The sequence below is a fragment of the Pleurodeles waltl genome, chromosome 9, assembly GCF_031143425.1.
Source record: "Pleurodeles waltl isolate 20211129_DDA chromosome 9, aPleWal1.hap1.20221129, whole genome shotgun sequence".
NCBI lineage: Eukaryota > Metazoa > Chordata > Amphibia > Caudata > Salamandridae > Pleurodeles > Pleurodeles waltl.
Genome location: NC_090448.1, coordinates 662,491,750 through 662,510,707, shown reverse-complemented (window position 1 = coordinate 662,510,707; position 18,958 = coordinate 662,491,750). Strand labels below are relative to the sequence as shown.

The window sequence follows — 18,958 nt, the reverse complement described above, 5'->3', positions numbered from 1 at the left end:
CCCCCCTCTGGCCATGGCACTGGCTTTCCACCAGCCTTTTCATGGCAGGGTCCTTACCGTGAAAAGGCTGGTGGAAAGTGGGGCTGTAACCAGCCACCCGGGACTGACTTTGGTGTTGCCATGGCTGGTTATAAGCCTGGCTGCCCTCACCAGTTGGAATCTGTGATTCTGGCGGGGATGGCACTCTTTAGGCGGGTCTGTTAACACTTGGGCAGTCCTTGAACAGCCACACTCGTAATGAGGCGCTTAGTCAACACTTGCCACATTATTTGGCCCTCCTCTGGCGCATAATTCCAGTAGCCCTGGATGTAAGTAGTGTAGGGGAAGGATGAAGTACCAAGGTAGGGGGAGAAGACAGTGTGCTAAAATGAATGTGGAATAGGAACTGTGGAAATCAGCAGAGTGGAAAGCTGTTGCCACGCAACGAGCCTGGGGCCGAGGGGGCGATTACTTTGAGAGTACTATTAGCAGAGTACCCTTAGAGGGGCAATGAAAACGCAGACGACCGGCTGAAATAGCTACTATATATATTACCTCGTGTCACCGATTTGGCCATGAAATGCAATCACACGCGCACTACTCTACTGTATTTCCGTTTCCGTGAATGGCTTTGTGTCAATCATATCCGAAAAAAGAAGTGTGCGTTTGAACAGTGCTTCCTTGGTTTTACAGTGCCTTCTGTTAAATTTGTAACACTCATATAAATTGCCCTGACAATAAAGTTCATTTGAATTTGAATTTATGAAAATTAAAAGAGAGGAAGGCGTGCGCAGAGGGGGACGCTGGCTAGAGATGTAGCACAGAAACGAGTATCGCGCGAGAGCATTATAAAGTGAGTCAAGAGGTAAAACAGCTTGGAGGGTCCGCGGAGTGAGAGGAAGTAGCGCGAGAGAGTGCTTGGAAGTCTGAAAAGATGAGGACATGAGTGTGTATATAAAGAAAGTAAAAGACAGGGGTGTAAGAGAAAAGAGGGTAGGACGAAAGTAAAAAAAGAGGAAGACTCGTGAGGAGAGGAGTGAGGCGTCATGCAAGAGGAGGGAGCCGCTGTGAGAGCAGCAGCCATCCCGGGAGGCGGTTCAAACAAAAGACCTCAGAGCACTACAGAACAGCCCTCGGGGCCGGGCGAAAGAGAGAGAGAGAGAGAGACGGGCGAGGAGAGCGAGAGAGAGACTGAAGAAGGGAGGAGGAGAGAGAGGGAAATAGAGGGTTAAGGAGAACAGTGAAGAGAGACAGATCAAGAGAGGTTGAGGAACAGGTTTAGAGAAGCAGATGCAATCAGGGAGCGATGGAAAGAGAGACCGCATGGCATTGGAGAACAGAAAACGGAGAAATTTGAGGCAATGAATGTTAGAAAGAGTGACAGACTGAGTTACAGATAGTGAGAGAAAGGGAAGTTTGTCAGGGGAAGAGACAGAAAGCGCGAAGTAGAGGGCGAGAAAGTTTGGAGAGAGACAGAGAGAGCGAGCGGCTGTCCTGGGGAAAACTACAGAGTGAGTGGGAGTCACCCCGCTGAAGAGGCGCCCGGCTGGCTTTGTTCCGCCCTGAGTTGCGCCTGCGTGCGCGTGTCTGATGCGATGTCTTCAGTTGCGCCACAGTTGCCTCTGTGCTCTGCGCTATTTGGGAAAAGACGTCCAGGGAGAGGGCAGCGAGAATTTTGTATCGACCGAAACCGCCCAGTTGGTCATATAACCTGTGGCGGATCGGAGAGGGGAGAGCAGCTGTGGATGTGAACTCAGCTCAATCGGCAACAGTTCGGAGAATCCCAGAGGTCACATTACATGGATGATACCGCTGTTAGGCTCCTGTCAAGCGCCTGGAAGTATCCCTGGATGTGATCTGCGCTTTTATCATCCTGCAGTTACTGCGGATATACTCTTTCCTTCCCCTACATTGAAGTAACCGCCGGATATAAACTGCGCCCCCATCATGTCGGGATAATAAAGAGCCACTGTAGCCCACTCTTGCAGGCAAAGCTATCAGAAAGATCCTACTAACGCCATGCCCGGGGTGCAGGTGAACTTGACTCACCTGTGACTAGTGTAGGGAGACGGTTCACTCTCTTCGTGGGACCAAGGGATCTGCTTACCCCAATGTCGGCCGAGGTGCGGCTGAAGAAGCTGGAGGAGATGGCCCTAGACAGAAGTTTCTTAGGCCTGGAGACCCTACTGGACTTGTTGCTTTGCGTCCACCACGAGCTCAGCACCTCTCCCCTGGCCCAGGAGAAGTACATTTCAGACTTTCTGCAGCGCGGTAAGTCAGGCTGCTAAAACTTTGTACTGTGCACTGTTAGGACTCTGAGCCCGCCCTGGTGTGCAGTGCATACATGGGGCCTGCGTATGGCATGCACTCTGTTGTCCACAAGATTGTGGGGCGTACATGCTGAATGTGAGGTGCTGAGGGAGCTTAAAAAAACACCATAAAAACACTCTAAGCAATCATCTGAAGTACTTTAGCTAGCTCATCTTGAATTGTGTGCCCAGTTCTGGAGGCCTCTTCTTAATTTCTTTTGTCTGCAGTTCTTGATGCCCCAGCTTGAGTTTTGTCTGGTTCTAGAGGCATTATAACGAATTTTGCCTACAGTTGTGTAGGCCTTTTCTTTAGTGTTATTTCCCGTTCTGGAGGTCTTATCTTGACTTTTCTGTACAGTTCTGAAGACTTCATCTTGCGTTGTATCTGCAGTTCTGGAGGCCTAATCTTGAGTTTTGTTTACAATTCGAGAGACTTGATCTTCAGTTTTAGGTACAGTTATGGAAGCCTCTGTGTGTTTTTTTGTGCAGCTCTTGAGGTCTCACCTTGAGTTACATATTCAGTTCAGGAGGCCTCATCTTGAGTTATGTGTACAGGTCTGTTGTCTCATTTTTTATTTTGTTTCCAGTTCTGGAGGCCAGATCCAGAAGGATAGATACTTCTTACATACACCTAGAACTGCAGGGCAAAAACGGCCCATGCTTTAAACCACAAGAGCTCTGAAGAGAGACTGAAGATTCAAAACAGGTTTTCACTGGAGGAAGAGTGAGGGAGGATGTGGTGGGAGGCGCTCATGTTCTTTAAGAGAACGTGTATAGTACTTGAGTAACATGTCTTTGCTGTAATGTACTGGTGGAGCCAGATAGCACAGGATGTAATGGGAGCAGGGAATGGATAGAAGTAGAAGAGATGCAGAAAAGAGAACAAATGAAAAAGGCCTGTGATACACACAGAATTAGGATAATGCGGAGCAAGCCTACAACATATATATGGTGTGTAGGAAGAGCCAGCAAAAGGCAGACTGGATTGGCCAGGCTGTCCAGCTTCTGGTAGTTTTCTGTATTTTACAGGCAGTGATTAGGTTTCTTACTGTCTTCTCCGTACGTGCTTGTTCTACAAACCCATTTCGAGTAATACTTGGGTCTTACATGTGGCTTGAATGCGACTTATCCCTGGATTTCCAAGGATATGAAACACAGCACAATGTTTGGTGAATCAGCCCATTTGTGCAGAGTCAGAGGGGTGGTACTTGCATTCTCTGCACAGCAATATGAGTTTGGCATTTCCTGTCCAGTAATATTTGTGGGGACTCATTCCTAGCACTTCATGCAGTATAATAAATAAAAGGACTCGCAGGTGGAACTTTTATTCTGTATAATGAGTTAGCAACTACAGTTTGTACTCCATGCTTTGTCAATACAGACTCAGGTTTGGCAGTTTTGCCTGAGTTTCTGCAGTGCCGTGAATACTTTCACCTTTTCAGGTTAACGACTAATACGGTCTCTGCGGCATATGAGTTATCATGTGCTGGTTGATGTAGTTGATCTCACAGCCAAGACGCCACACGTGGGTAGTCACTGCATTTTATAGCCTTCATAGTTTATCTTTAGTTCTCTATAGTAAGTGTTGTGACTTAATTGTGGTATTTTGTGCAATACAATAAGTGCTGTCACTTAGGTTTAGAACTTCGTGACATTGCAAGTGCAGAGACTCTGATTTGGGACTTAACTCAGTACAGGGTTAGCAACTCCGCTTTAGCACTTCTTGCTCAATATTATGCCAGTTACTCGCGTTTGGTATGTGCTCTCTTATAGTAAGTACAGAACGTTAGGTTTGATAATTCCGGCACTATAGTTGATGGCGATATTCAAGTTGATACTTCCTGCTCTGTAATAAGTGCAGCTACACAGTTTTTGCTAGTAATTTCTGTATTATTATTCTCACTCTAAAAATGTACATCTTCTGCTGTCCAGTAGCTGCAGTCCTCTCTCTAACTGTAAGGTCTAACTTCTTGGAGATCTCCATGCAAAGGTGCAGTATTTCTACTCCCTGTAGCTCCTGCTACATATGTCCAGATGTCCAGCTCTGTGTACTTCTTTTGCGTAAATAAATGTCCCTGATCTTGTTTAAAAGTGCAGGGACTAAGTTTGTTTTATAAAGCAGCATACGTTATGTTTCTGCTTCATAAATGCAGCTGTACTGCTTCTGAAAAGTGGAGTCTAAGAGAATGGGCTGAGCTTTTTTTGTACTGGTACAGCACTTCACTCCTATAAGCATAGTGATCAGCTGAACCTCTGCATTATAAGTTCAGGGGCTCATCTTGTAGTAATTTCTGCTACCTAAGTGCAGCAACTCTGGTCCAGGTACTGCCTGCTTTATTTGTGCAGCAGCATAGGCCGCTCAGCTCCCTCTGGACAAGTACAGTTAATGATTACCTGCACCTGTTCCAGGGAGCTCAGGAACTTGTTGCTGCACACGTAAAGTAGGTGGCCTCTGGGGCAGAATTCCTGCATGTATACGTAAACCAGGAGGTTCTCAGAAAAGAGTAATTTTTCAGTTACTTACTGGTAATCTTCATTACCCCGGTTAAGGGTCCTCCTTGTCCCAGTCCTAACCTATGAGGTTTGACTCTCCCTTGATAGGAGTAGTACTTCTATTATTTTTTATTTATTTTTATTTAACAACTCCTCCCCCTCCTCCTCTTGGATATTACCAACCCATGCTAGACAAGGTGCAACAGGGAGAGAGGGAAGATGACTGAGACAAGGAGGACCCCTAATCGGATTAATGAGGATTACCAGTGAGTACCAGGAAATATTACTCTCTTTTGGGATCCTCCTTGTCCCAATTCTAATCTATGAGGAAGTAACCAAGCCCAAGAAAAACAAGGTTGCACCAAAAAAGTATTTGTAAAACACTTTTATTGAGCAGAATCCAAAACAACATTTCATAGCAGCAGCATACACAACAGCAGAACCAAAATGCCCATCAAGGTATTCACAGACCGACAGACGGTAGTGAATAAGGAAGGTATGCTGGGACCACCACGTGGCCGTCCTGCAAATTTCTAAGAGAGAAACACCCCCAGGCTGCGCCCAGGAAGTGCATAGCTCCCTGGTTGACCACCCTTGGACATCATCAGGTAGAGACTCCCCCACAGCAGCACACTTGCTAAAAGTCTGGGTGGAAACTTTTTGTCCCTTGGAAACAGAACCATAAGCCACAAACAGTGAGACAACCAAAATGGTTTTGTACGGTCCAAATTAGTCAACAGAGCCCTCCTGACATAAAGGGCAGAAGGAAGTGAAGGAGTGGAATCAGGTAAAACAGGCAGAACAACCTCTTGTGCAAATTCAAAAGAGGAGGGAACCTTGGGGACAAACTTAGTGTCCAACCTTAATGTAGGTACAACAGCCAGAAGTGCCCCAAAGACTCCCAAACATCTGGCTGAGGTAACAGCCACCGTTACCTTACCGACAACAAGAACAACTATGCCTCTTCCAAAGGCTCAAACAGGGCAAAACAATGGACAAGTCCCAAAAAGGAACCATAGGTCAGACCAGTGGCTGCTGTAACCCGAAACTTCGAAGTAACCTCAAAAACAAGGGAGACAAGGTAGAGAAGTCATCAGAAAAGGAACAACCAGCCCAAATAGCAGCTTACTGAGCAGAAAGAGTGCTAGGGGTTAACCCTTTCAGAAACCCATCTTGCAAAAAATCCAGGAACTTAAAGGGATTAATAGGGCAGGATCCCCAGAATGGACATTGCACCAGGTAGAGAAAGACCTCCAATGCCTCTTATCAGATTTCAGGGTAGACTGCTTCTGTGAAGACTGAATCTCCAAAGCAACTTGGGACAAACAACCGAACTGAACCAAATCTACTTGTTCAATATCCAAGCCGCCAGACACAACCAAGAAGCCATCTGGTGTGACAGCAGAGGAAACTGAAGAAAACCCAACCCCTGGCCAGAGACTCTAGGAGGGAAAACCAGCGACGGCGGGGCCAATAGGTGCAATGAAGATCACATGAGCCTGTTCCATCCTGATTTTCTGCAGCATCCTGGGCAGGAGAGGAATTGGAGGAAATGCATACAGCAACCCCTGTGGCCATGGGATTGACAGAGCATCCACCTCCCAGGCCAGAGGAGATGGTAGCTCAGTGCAAAAGTGATGGCATTGACCAGAGATGCAAACACATCCAGCCAAGGAACCCTGAACCACTGACACGATTTGAGTAACGGGACGAGCAAAGTGATACATCACCGAGGACAGTACGTTCTTGCTGAGCCTGTCTGTCCAGAAATTAATCTCACCCAGATGTACACTGCCCGCAGATCTAGAAAATTCACCTCTGCCCCTGCACAAACCTGGGATGCAACCTGATTGAAGGACTTGCTTTGTTTGCCCCCTTGTCTGCTCAGGTAAGCTCTTGCTGAGTACAACAATCTGCCCATCAGGTGCTCCTGAAAAAACCTGCAAGACCCTCATTATTTCCATGAGTTCCCTCTAATTCGGGGACTTTTGACTCCCCCATGGAGACAAGGAGCACCCCTCTCCAGGTGATCCTCCCAACCCCACTCGCTGACATCCATTGTCAAGAGAACTGGGGAAAGGAGCTGAAACAGGCCCCCCTCACAACAGATTTTCCCTGATCAACCACCAGGACAGATCCTGAGAAACCTGATCTGAGATAGGAATCATGATCCCATAGTCCCTGATGATGGGATCCCAATGCCTGAGTATGTGATTCACTTTAGGCTTTAAATTAAATCTTGCCTAAGGGACCACAGCAGTTGAAGCCTCCAACAGTCCTTGCACTCTCAATCAGCATCTGGCAGAACAACATGAACAAGTCAACAAATCTGCCACCGCCATCAGAAGAGAAAGGACCCTGTCGCTCGGAAGAAAAGCAGCCCCCAGCTGAGTATCCAGGTGAGCCCCGATAAATGTCTTCATCTGGGAAGGTGTAATGTGAGACTTCGGACGATTCACCAGAAGACCAAAGGCTCCCAAGGCCTCGAGCACCAACTCCACATCTTGTTGTGCCGTTAGAAGAGATGGAGTAGTCAATAACCAATCATCGAAGTAAGGAGAAAGAACAACACCTTTTAGATGCAAGAAAGCAACAAAAGAGGTCAATACCTTTGTGAAGACCTGTGGAGAAGTAGCCAGACTGAATGGGAGGACCTGAAACTGAAAATGCTGGCCGAAGACCGCAAACCTCAGGAATCTCTGATTCTTCACATACACCGTCACATGACAGTAAGGCGTCTTAGAGATCCAGCGTGACCAAAAAGTCTCACTTCATGAGGAGAGGACCGATTGATTGCAGTGACACAATCCGGAAATGCTTCATCAGCAGTTATCTGTTCAGAGACTTTAAGTTAAGCATGGGCTAAAAGGACCAGTCTGGCTTTGGAACCAAAAACAGGGTCGAGTAGAACCCCAAACCCTACTGATTCTCCGGCACAGGGACAATTGCTTTCTTTTTCAAGAGCAGATCAATGCCCATCCTAAGACTTTGTAACTGCCCTGCATCCCTTGAAGAAGAAGTAGCTCTGAAATGTGGTGGTGGAATATGCTCTTTGAATCGTATCTGATAGCCATGTTCCACTACTGAAAGGACCCAGGCCTCTGTCACTGCTTGAGTCCATTGTGGAAGAAAATCTCTGAGGAGACCTACCACTGCCATATAGTCACTTTGGGTGCTGAACAGAAGGGGCTCAGGAGGAAGAGGGTCAGGATTTATTATAGAAGGCGGCACCCCAACCACAGGCCTGTCCTCGAAAGGGGCAGTGGTCAGCCGACTGAACAACTCCCCTTTAGAAACCCAACTGTTTCTTATCCATCCCTTGTTTAAAAGGGTGCAGAATCCTCTTCTTTCCGCAGCCTTCTCAACCATGTCATTGAGTTCTGGACCAAATAGTTTTGGGCCCAAAAAAGGCAATTTACAAATCAAGGGGAGAGGGCTTGCTTTGAGTTTCTAAGATTTCAACCATAAGGACCGCCTGCCAGAAATGGAAGCACCAGCTGCAGAAGTTAAGGCCCAGAGACTGTCAAAAACAGTGTCTGACAAAAACTGTGACAAGAGTTCCATGTTGGCCAACAGGTCCGTACGATCCTCCTAAGCGTGGAGGCAATCAAACAATGCATGAAAATCCTTCAGGAGAGCCTGCGTTGCATATGGCGCACAAGTATTTACCCAGATTTGATAGTTAGAAGCAGCATAAGCATACTTCAAAGAAGATTCAAAATTTTTATCTGCAGGGTCATAGAGGACCGCATCCTCAGAAGTAAAAAAGGAAGAGGAGGACATTTACGGCAGAATAGTATTAATCTTAGGGAGCTGAGGAGATTGGTCTTCAGACCCCTCCAACAAATACTGATTGGGAAGAAAGCGAGGAATAGATGCTTTATCAATATCCCCCCACTCCTTATGCAGCTGATTCTGAATGACGTCAGGGAAGGGCAAGCAGTCAGAAGGAAAAGCATTATATTGCGCCAAAAAAATAATCTTTGGCCAGTAGTGGAGTGGGAAACCCCAGCTGGTCCCTGACATTGGATAAGACCTCTTTAAACTGCTCAGACTGTAAATATCTGCCCCTACAGTCCTCATGGACCTCTTCGTCATCCAATGTCCCTGGCAATGTTTGGCAGGGAAGTCTATTTCCTTCAATACATTATCAACAGCCTCTTTAATTAATGGTTGCAAATCACCCCTTGAAAATATGCAGGAGTTCCTCAGAATACTCCTGCTCTGCGGCCTGGGAATGTTTCCATTTTTCCCGATGTTTAGCTATATTTCCAAAAAAAGACCAAACAACCACCAGGAAGAATAAGAATGTGCTACTGCAGTGCCCATACTTCCCTTTTACGAAGGCTGTACTAGGAAACCAGATCTCTTCTCATGAGACTCGGTTGCCAAATAAACAAACATCAGACTCTGGCAAAGCACGCCAAAAGAGACACGTGCCAGGTCTCAGGAAGCCGTCATGCCGGCCCCTTCACCATCCTCTCCCAGACGCGATTGCAGCTCCCTGCGCCAGCTCAGCACATGAGAAGGGAGAAGCCGGAGACTAAAGACGCTGCAGCACGCACCAGCAGCACGGGGTCAGCTCCGACAGGGACCACACAGCATATCGGAGGGAAAACCAACAGATGAAAGGTACAGAAAAGCAACGTGCTAAACACTCTGAAAACATAACCAGTTCGGACAGGAAACAAAACCGGAGGAGGCAGTGGGTAGGAGTCGTTAAATAAAAAAATAATAATAAGACAGACCAGTGCTACTCCTGTCGTGGGAGGGTCAAACCTCATTGGTTAGGACTGAGACGAGGAGGACTCCATGAGGGGGTAATTGCACGTATATATCAAGAACTTGGTCACTGCACTTATATAGCAGGAGCTGATCACCTTTCTTGTATTTCTGACTTGTTTCAGTCCTCGCAGAATAAGCTATTCGTTAACAGGGTGCATAATTTACCTATATAAGGGAATTTTAATTTAGCCCCTTGCTACATGGCCGTCAGAATCTCACCCTTGACAGTGACCTCTAACAGAGAAGCCAAACATCCCACTTTCTATTTTTCCTCTGTGAGAAATTGAGTGAGGTTCAACCGTACAGTTAAGAGTATTTGTTAGAATTTTTTCTAAATTGTTGTTTGTAATATTTAAGCAAGTAGGCCTGCTTTAGCGATCTTCCTCTGCAACTCATCTGTTTTATGACCTGTGCAGGATTATACTAAGTTTGACTATTTTGTCATTGTATTAACTCCTGAGCCAGTATGTTTTCATTAGTTTTCACTATTTAATTGAGAGTAAGCATGTCATTTTATGGGTTTTTCTTTTAACTGTGCCTCAGCTGAACATCAAGGAATGGGTAATATCAGGCATGTTGTATAGAAGTTAAAACAGGACCGCAGTATCTGACTCAGTCGCGGTGTTGGTCTCACGTGAGCAAGCGCGACTTGGATGCTGCCGTGTCAGGGAAGCAGGAAACTGGTACTCTCCGTACACCTCTTTGAGCCTGTCATCTGCCTGAGCTGGCTTTTTTTTCAATAGAGAGGAGCACAAAAAAGCTCTAGTAAAAGGAGGCATGGTGGCTCTGACTCCTCTGGGGAAGAAGATCCCCATAATTCCAGAGAGACCCTGCAGCCCCTTTGGACATGCTATGGGAGATGATTAATAAGGCAGTTGAAGATGCTTTTGTAGCAAGAGAGGGTCACTCTGCTAAAAAGCCTAGATTGGATCCTTCCTCTACTATTCATCCTGACATGGAAATTGATGTGTCAGAAGAAGAAATGGATCACAGAGGCAGATACATTTAGAGGACCAAATTAGCAGAGTTAATTCATATCCTTCGGAAGAATCTGTCTTTCCGTTAGTCTGCTGTGCAATAGAAGGAAGACAATTTCTCTCCCCCCCCCAAGAGTTTGCTGAGGTGGAGAATTCTTCTTTTTCTAGATTCTTTTTGTAGAGGAGGTACCCTTTGGAGATATTTCTGAAGGAATTTCTGGCTGTACTAAAGATTGATTCTCCTATAGCCAGCGTATACTCAGAGGGAAGCATTGTTTTGGAAGATGCTGCCCCTTCTGAATCAAATGATGAATCATGAGGGCATACAGAGCACATAACTTTGACTTAAGGGTATTCACCTCTACACTGTCCAGTCACTGTTACATGATTTTCATGTTGGCAGAGGAGCTGCAGCATGGAAAGGACTGCAAGCCACGCCTTGCATTAATGGAACAAGTCAGGTTTCAATATGATGTGTTCTGTGAAAGTTTGTGTGCATCTGCAACGTCATTGTCATTGATTGGAGCCAGGCGGTATATTTGTATGAGATCCTGGAAAGATACCAGAAAGCTTTATTGAGTCATTTACCCTTTATGGGAGGATAGGTGTCTGGCCCTATTGAAGACCCTGTGAAGAAGTCAGAAGAGGACTGCAAGTTAACTCCAATCCATCCTCTTTCCAGAGGTTCAGTTTTTTTTTTTTTTCTGGGCTTTTGGTCTTCTACGCTCATCTGCTGAGGGCTTTAGTCAGCACTTTCGTTGCAGGGGTCGTGATAGGGTTGGCCTTTACACTGCCGAATCCCAGCTCCAAACCATCATTATGTCTTCTACTCCCAGAGCCCCAAAGTATTGACCAAACCAGGAATGCAGGGGGAAGATTTCTGCATGTTTGAGAGTTCTGGCAGTCAACCTTGATGAATCCTTGGATTCTCCAAATAATGGCGAGCAAGTGTTGCATCAGCATCCTAGCCATCCCAACAGATTTCTTTCACCCAGCTTTGAACTCCTTTCGGCTCTCTTTGGTGTCAAGGGTTGATGAAAGGTATTTTGGAGTTGGTCATGCAGGGGCACCAAGGATAGAAGAAGAAAGGGGTTGGGGGTGTTATTTATTGATGTTTTAGTCCAAAAGGCTTCAGGTAATTTTAATCCAGTTATGGAAGTAACTAAAGTCAGTGCCTGCATCCCATATTCAGATTGGTTATCCTTCAGAACATAATACCCCTAATAGTTCTATGAGTATATCTGGCTTCTCTGCACCTTTTTGGAAGGTTACCTGTTGTTGGACCTGACATCCTTGGCACTTGAGATCATTTAAAGAATCATGGCCGGCTCTCTGCACATGCAGAGAAATTGACTCCAATGTTCAACTTACAATTCATAAAATGAGTGCCATCACTCACATCATTCAAACACTAGTGTAGAAAGTGCCAAACCACCGTTCAGACTTACGCTCCATATGCTGCAATGTGTGAATCAACTAAATATTGGCAATACGAAAATCATAGAATTTTCACTGTAGAGAGCCAGCCATGATCTATAAATAATCTAAAGTGTGGTCGCTTCTGTTAATTTATACCTCTTAGTATTTTGGCTGGCCGCAAGGATGAATCTTCCATGGTAATTTTCCTGACACTCCATCGCATTTCATGCTGGCATTGTGGCTAATTTTTCTTTGAATTTTTATTCAGATTGTTGTATGCACCTTCTGTATATAGAATATTATACTGGTGTCATAGAAATGTTTTTACCAGTAAATGATGGTGATGCAGTTTCGTTTTATTTACATATACCCCTGACAAAGGGTGCATACACTCAAAATGCATTGGGTTATAACGGCAAGACCGCTCTAGAAACTTTAATTTTCTTTGTTACATATTGATTGATCCCCAAATGTGATTCAACATTTGTTAGTTTTCTCAATCAGAGGAATTGTAATGTTTAGAAATGTGCTATTGTGGTATAATTAAACTGTATATGTCAACAGATTTTCAGATACTTGCTATAAAAATTGTATCCTCAGTCATACTTTTGAATATTGTGTTTAACTTTCAGCCCTCAAGCTTTCATTGTGTCCGTACTGGCTCTAGTCAACTCTAGATTCTTTAAAAATAAACCTTTTACCAGATCTTCATTGTTGTGGGATTTTTGTTGTGGTGTGTTTTCACTTTATTACTATTTGAAGTGCTGCATACATACTTTACACATTGCCTCTAAGTTTTGTGTCACGCTACCAGAGAGGTAAACACAGGTTAAGTTGAAGTTTGCTTATGTTTCACTCTGACAAGAATTGTGGTTGCTGCTTGTGTAGAGTTTCACCCCCATCAATTTGTAACCATATTTCATAAATCTACACATCCTAGTTCATCTACATTTCCAGACATACATAAGAATGTTTTCTGTGTGAAACTATTACAAGTTTTGCTTGCTTCAGTTTGATCACCCTCTGCCCGAAGAGTATTCACCAAAGTACTTGCACCTCTGATAGATAATCTATATTCTCATAGGTCACTACTGTTTCCTGACCTGGGAGACTAGCTAATCTGTGCCTATTCTTTTTCTAAAGTTTGGTTAGCAAACCTCAAACACAGCATTGAGTCCTTTTGGGCAAATGCTATCTTTGTCAGTCCAAAATCTCCTTTTCATAAGATCCTTGTTAAGTACTGACTTGGGTACTGTATTTCTCTCTGCTAGGAGACAGTAGAAATTAATGTCCAGGCTAAGGTCCCATCTATAGTGTTAGGAAGCCTCTGTGAGGCAGTGGTGAAAACTCAGTTGGAATATCTCCCCTGCTCTTCTGATGGTTCCCTGGGTGTGACTGTGTTTAATCTGCTGATGAATCCTCTCAAAGCTCATTGGAATTCAAGTTTAAAAGATTTTGATTTTGAGACCGTGATTCTTGTCTCCCCATGTAGTGTCTCAGAAGCTGCAGTTGTGGGTGGATCCAATGCAGTTAGCCAGGGGAATTTCTATAGCTCCTTCTCGCCCCCTGATAGTAACAAAAGATGACAGCAGCATGGGTTGAGGGTTATTTCAAGGATTATTTCTTCCAAGGTGGAAGGCCATTAAAGGAAATAAAAAAAGTCTTCCAACTGAAAGGCCATAGTGACAGTTTACAGTGTCCTTCTAGCCTTTTCTCCCATCTCCAGAACCAGGCTGTTGAATTTCGCACTGACAACCAGGACACCAGATTTTATGTAAATGACATGGGCAGATCGGGGTCCCCAAACTAGCCTATATGACAGAACTGAAAGGATTTTGGGTGGAGAACAGTCTCCTGTGTTTGACTGCAATCTGTCTCCTGGGAATGGAGAATAGGCATGCGGACAGCTTGAGCTGTGTTTTCCTGTTCTCTGTAACTAACCGCCTTTGCCCTCCCTTGTTCCTCTTGATTCAGAAGAGGTTCTGTAAACCATTACTGGACCTATTTGCATCCCCACAGGACGATCTCCTTTTAAAGTTTTGTTCTCGTCTCTAATTCTAGCAGGCCTGGAAAGTGGATGAATTGAGTCTAAAATGGCACGAGGAGCTTCTCTAGGCACTCCTTCCTTTTCCTTTGCTAAGCAGGATACTCCTGAAGAACAGAGATAAGTGATCAGAGGTTCTGCTAGTGGCTCCATCGTGGCCATGCAGATCTTGGTACCCTCTGCTTCAGCAGTTGGCATTTCAACCCCTTTGGATTTTTCCAATCCATCCATCCTCAATCTCGTATCCCCTTATGTCAGAAGTGGCTTTCAGTGACTGTCTCCAGGGGCCTGGAAATTAAATGGTTAAGATTACAGTCCTTTGACTTCTCAGCTGAGATAGCTATGTCTCTCAGGGCTCGGAAATTTGCTCAGGTCCAGCTATTTTTAATACTTACTCATCCCTTCTGGCAAGTTGACAATGAACAGGTGTTCAGTTGAAAAGTGGAGGGGCAATAAAAGATGCCTTTAAATCATGTTCTTATGTCACATTTGCTCTATGTTCACAGACAGAGGTCAAAAGTCAGTTTTTCTTACAATTAATTTTCCTTCTGACTGCAGAGTTCCAGGACTTTGCAAGGTGAACTGTGTGACCTGCTGCTTAGAATGTAAAATAAAAGGATATAGGGTGTCAGGTTTTTCCTAACACACAACATTTAAAAGACTAAGGGGGTCATTCCAACCCTGGCGGTCATCGACCGCCAGGGTGGAGGACCACGGAAGCACCGCCAACAGGCTGGCGGTGCTTCCCTGCCCATTCTGACTGCGGCGGTAAAGCCGCGGTCAGAAAAGGGGATCCAGCGGTTTCCCGCCGGATTTCCCCTGTCTGGGCTGAATCTCCATGGCGGCGCTGCAAGCAGCGCCGCCATGGAGATTCCGACCCCCTTCCCGCCACCCTGTTTCTGGCAGTTTTTACCGCCAGGAACAGGATGGCGGGAACGGGTGTCGTGGGGCCCCTGGGGGCCCCTGCACTGTCCATGCCACTGGCATGGGCAGTGCAGGGGCCCCCTAACAGGGCCCCAGCATGATTTTCACTGTCTGCATAGCAGACAGTGAAAATCGCGACGGGTGCAACTGCACCCGTCGCACCCCTGCAACACCGCCGGCTCCATTCGGAACCGGCTTCTATGTTGCAGGGCCTTTCCCGCTGGGCCGGCGGGCGCTCCTTTGGCGGGCGCCCGCCGGCCCAGCGGGAAAGCCAGAATGGCCTCCGCGGTCTTTTGACCGCGGAGCGGCCAAATGGCGGTGACCGCATGGCGGGCGGCTACCGCCGCCCGCCGCGGTCAGAATGACCGCCAAAGTCAACTGTGCAGACATTTCAAAATGTATTTCAGTAGTTGTGAAAACCCTTTTTTATATGTCTGTTTGATGAAAACATATTTTAATAGGATTAAAAACAAATCAGAATACTTTACATGTTGATGTGCAAAGGATATGTTTTCTGAAACCTAATTTTCACAGATTGTTTATACACTATACAGTTGTATTGGTAAAGCTGCACGTTAGTGGAGAGGTTTTTGGACATTACTTAGAAAGTTACTGTGTGTAGATGACAATATGTTACCACATCATGGTTTGGTAATATATTTATTCAAATTGAGTGTTTAAACAGAGAAACAGTCCTGCCCTGATGGCAATGTTGTTAGTAAACTAAAAGAAGTCCTAGGTTATGTGGGCTAGACCTCATTGGTATGAGGGGTAGGTTCTTGTGATGCATGCAGCAAACTTTAGTCTACTTAATCAAACAAAGGAGTTTTTTTTGTACTGCAGAAATGCTGAGCTTACATATTTGAAAGTGCTATCGTATGTGAGAATTAAGATAAAGGCAACTGTAAACTGTTTGCCTAGGATCACACAATGTGAGACCCGTTTATGATTCAAGTACATTACAGTTGGGTCGAGTAGATTATTTAAGTTACTCGACCTGCGGGTCTAGTAAATTTTTTAATGATTTTTCGAGCCCTGTCTCTTCAAATCTCTAGGAGTCAGAGCACCCTTGAAGTTTATGATCGACATTGTGCTGGGATGGAAACATCCTCTGCATGATTAAAGATGTGTACCCCTGCCCTGAGTGCCCAACTTCTCTGTTGTCTGGAAGGCTATTACTGATTTTTCACCATAAGTGAAAACAGGTCTTGTGTGTGCGCCATGACAGAGGCCTGGCCCATGGACTGCAGTCTTGTTGGACTGAGAGGGGTGCCAAAAGTGCTACCTTCATAGTGGTGGAAAGCTACTACCTTCACCAAGAGTTAAGCAGCACAAACACAGTGGCAGCAGCATATTGTGTAGTGATCATTAGCAGTGAACAGATACGTTTTACCTTGTGTCACTGGAGTGAGGCCTTTAGGTTTACTCATCTTTTTAAAGATTCTGTTGGACTACATCAGGTAGAATTGGAGTGTGTGCAGTGCAAGAGTAGTGACTCAGGAGTGCGCTGGATGCACAGGGAAGGGTACAGTAAAGGGATAGAGCAGTACTGTGCAGCAAATGTGTGGTTAGGGCATTTGCTGAGTGTATAAATGCCTGTTGGGAATACCTTACATGAGAGTTGTAGTGCTGTGCTGTGAGTGCGTAATTAAAGCATGTTCTGGGTGTGTGTGTGCTTGCACAAAGGGCAATACATTAGGGTTGAAGTATTGTGCAGCATGTAGATGGTGAGTGTGTGTGTTTGGTATTAGCATACCTTGCTACAGTACAGAAGAGCTACAGTACTGACCAGTGCACACAGATTGATGGGATGTGCTAAAGGTATATGTGTCTAATGGCACAGTACATGGAGGTAACAGTGCTCGACAATAAGTGTGCTGTGACTATACACTGGATGCAAGTGTTCCTGAAATTGTACATTACATTGAGGGCCCTGTGTTCCATTTTGGGAAGCCCAGTCCTGCCTGGCAAAGGCATGAGTAGTAGAGAAATCCCTCTCAGCTTCAGAGTCTTGCCTGCTGTGACAGACAAGCTTCCATGAGGAAAATAGAAAAGGAAAGGTGTACACTTCAGAGGAATCATAACTCCAGTATAAAACATCAAAGACAGACCCTAAATCACATTATGTGTCAGAAAAGGGACTCCAAGAAGGGGCGGTTGAGACCCTAAACTTTGTCATCTGCCAAGCAGCCAGATGGGCTGTGTGATATGGGGAAGCTCTGCAAGATTTCTGTCTGTGACAAGGACTGGAGGCCAAGGCCTGCTAGTGTCCCTGCTGGGTGAGGAGGCATCACCCAGTGAAATGCAATCACCTGCCCTGCAGCACCAGAGCCTGCCTGCTTGCCAAGTCTAGTAACCACTCCCTGAATGCGGTCACCAGTGAAGAGGGAATAACCCCAACCACCTTATTAGAAGGAGGGTGGAAAGGGATTTGCCTGACAACGACTATTGCACTAACCTCAAAGGGATTGTGTTTTTGCTCATGAATTTTGTTATTCATTTGTGTGTGTAGAGTTCGAAATAAAAAATCTTTTCTTACTTAAGTAAGTTTTTGACTGGACATTGATTTTTTGCCAGTGCTGTGTGTACTTTGAGTTATGAGTTGTGTTTACTCACCTGTTTCTACACTTTCAACCCTTAGGGGCCGTTGACTGCTTATCCACAGCTATCACTGAGAGTCAAATGCAAAAGCTGCACTTGGCCCAGTTGCTCAGGATCCTTAGTTGGTCAGGCCACCGGCGATCAGGAGTAAAAGGCCTCAACTACCACGGTTGGACCCAGGAGCCCCTGTGTTCCCCTTTGAAAGGAGTTCTAACACACTGGAAACAGTTTTATTCTTGTTATATTTCCAGGGGTCTTCACGCTTCTCCTGTGAGAGAGGAAAGATTAAGCAATGGTTTTATTCTCAAACTAGTTGTGCCTGGGCTTCATAGACAATGCACACATATGAGTGCATTCAGGGGCTCCAACATTTCCTCTTTTGAAGTGCTGATAGCCCGACTTCTTATAAGTTTCTTTTTCAGATGCCCAATGATTCAAACACCAATCACTTTGTGGACCCCTAGTACCAAATAAACTCCAGGAAGATCTTTTTCAATGTTTTCTTTCAGTCCCTTTACATTTCCTACTTTGAAGGTTTTTTGCGGCAATCTCATCAAGTCACAGACTGGGGGAGATTGTAACTTTTCTTTTCCAGGAGCTATTTATTAGATTTTTCTCATATAAGGTTGTGCTAAGGGCTTGATCCCTCTTTCTTACTTAAGTGGCCTCATCTTTTCATATGTCTTCAGATCTTATTTTGCCTGTATTGGTTCCTTCCTCTTCCACAGACTAAGATGCGCTGTGGCATTACCTTGACACACATAGAACTTTAACCTTCCACATGCAGAGGACATCCTCTTTTTTCAAAGTTTATCTCCGCTTTGTCAGTTTTGGTTTATCCTGTAAAGGTTATTGCCCGTCTTGAGTAGGTGAATTAGAAATACTAACGTTTTGGTCTATCAGAAAGCAGGGTTACACCTTCCACTCATAATTGTGTACTCTGTTCACGCAGTTTATGCTCTGAGACGAGGGTGACTAGGATTTTGATTAATGAAGATTTCCAGTAAGTACTCTGAGCATGTCTGGTGTGGTGTAATCATGGGGTTTGGCTTTCCCTCTGAATCCTTAGGATAATCGTTCTGCGGCATGACACATTTGTGGAGTTGGCACTTGCTGTTGAACCAGACCAGCTTGTTTTTCATTCATTCCTGATGGATGCCATTGTGCTGTTAGGCATTACTGTTTTCACTCGTGACAGCTGGCAAACTGAGCCATTAACCTTTTTTTGTATGAGATATATATATATATATAGGGTTTTTTCAGACCTGTCTAGTTTAACCATGAACTTGTTTTACAAGGTAAAGTTTAATATGAAATACATTTTTTACAGAATGCCAGTCTAATGCAGGATTCTGGCTAATCCTTGACTCACTGACTCAAAGGGCTTTAGCTGGAGAACATATTACTGGTCCTTCCCCAGATACGTG

At 45.1% G+C, this 18,958-nt stretch overlaps 1 protein-coding gene across 3 annotated transcripts in view; it reads left to right on the top strand.

Moving 5' to 3' along the window:
• Positions 1 to 782: 782 nt before the first annotated feature.
• Positions 783 to 18,958, top strand: part of DMPK (DM1 protein kinase) — a 751,292-nt gene continuing 733,116 nt past the window's right edge. For 2 of the 3 annotated variants that reach the window (XM_069207733.1, XM_069207732.1), the window contains exon 1: positions 783 to 2,250. In XM_069207733.1, coding sequence (XP_069063834.1) covers positions 2,091 to 2,250 — 160 coding nt within the window. In that variant the 5' untranslated portion in view covers positions 783 to 2,090. The remainder of the gene's footprint in view (positions 2,251 to 18,958) is intronic. The other variant, XM_069207734.1, reaches the window with a different exon arrangement.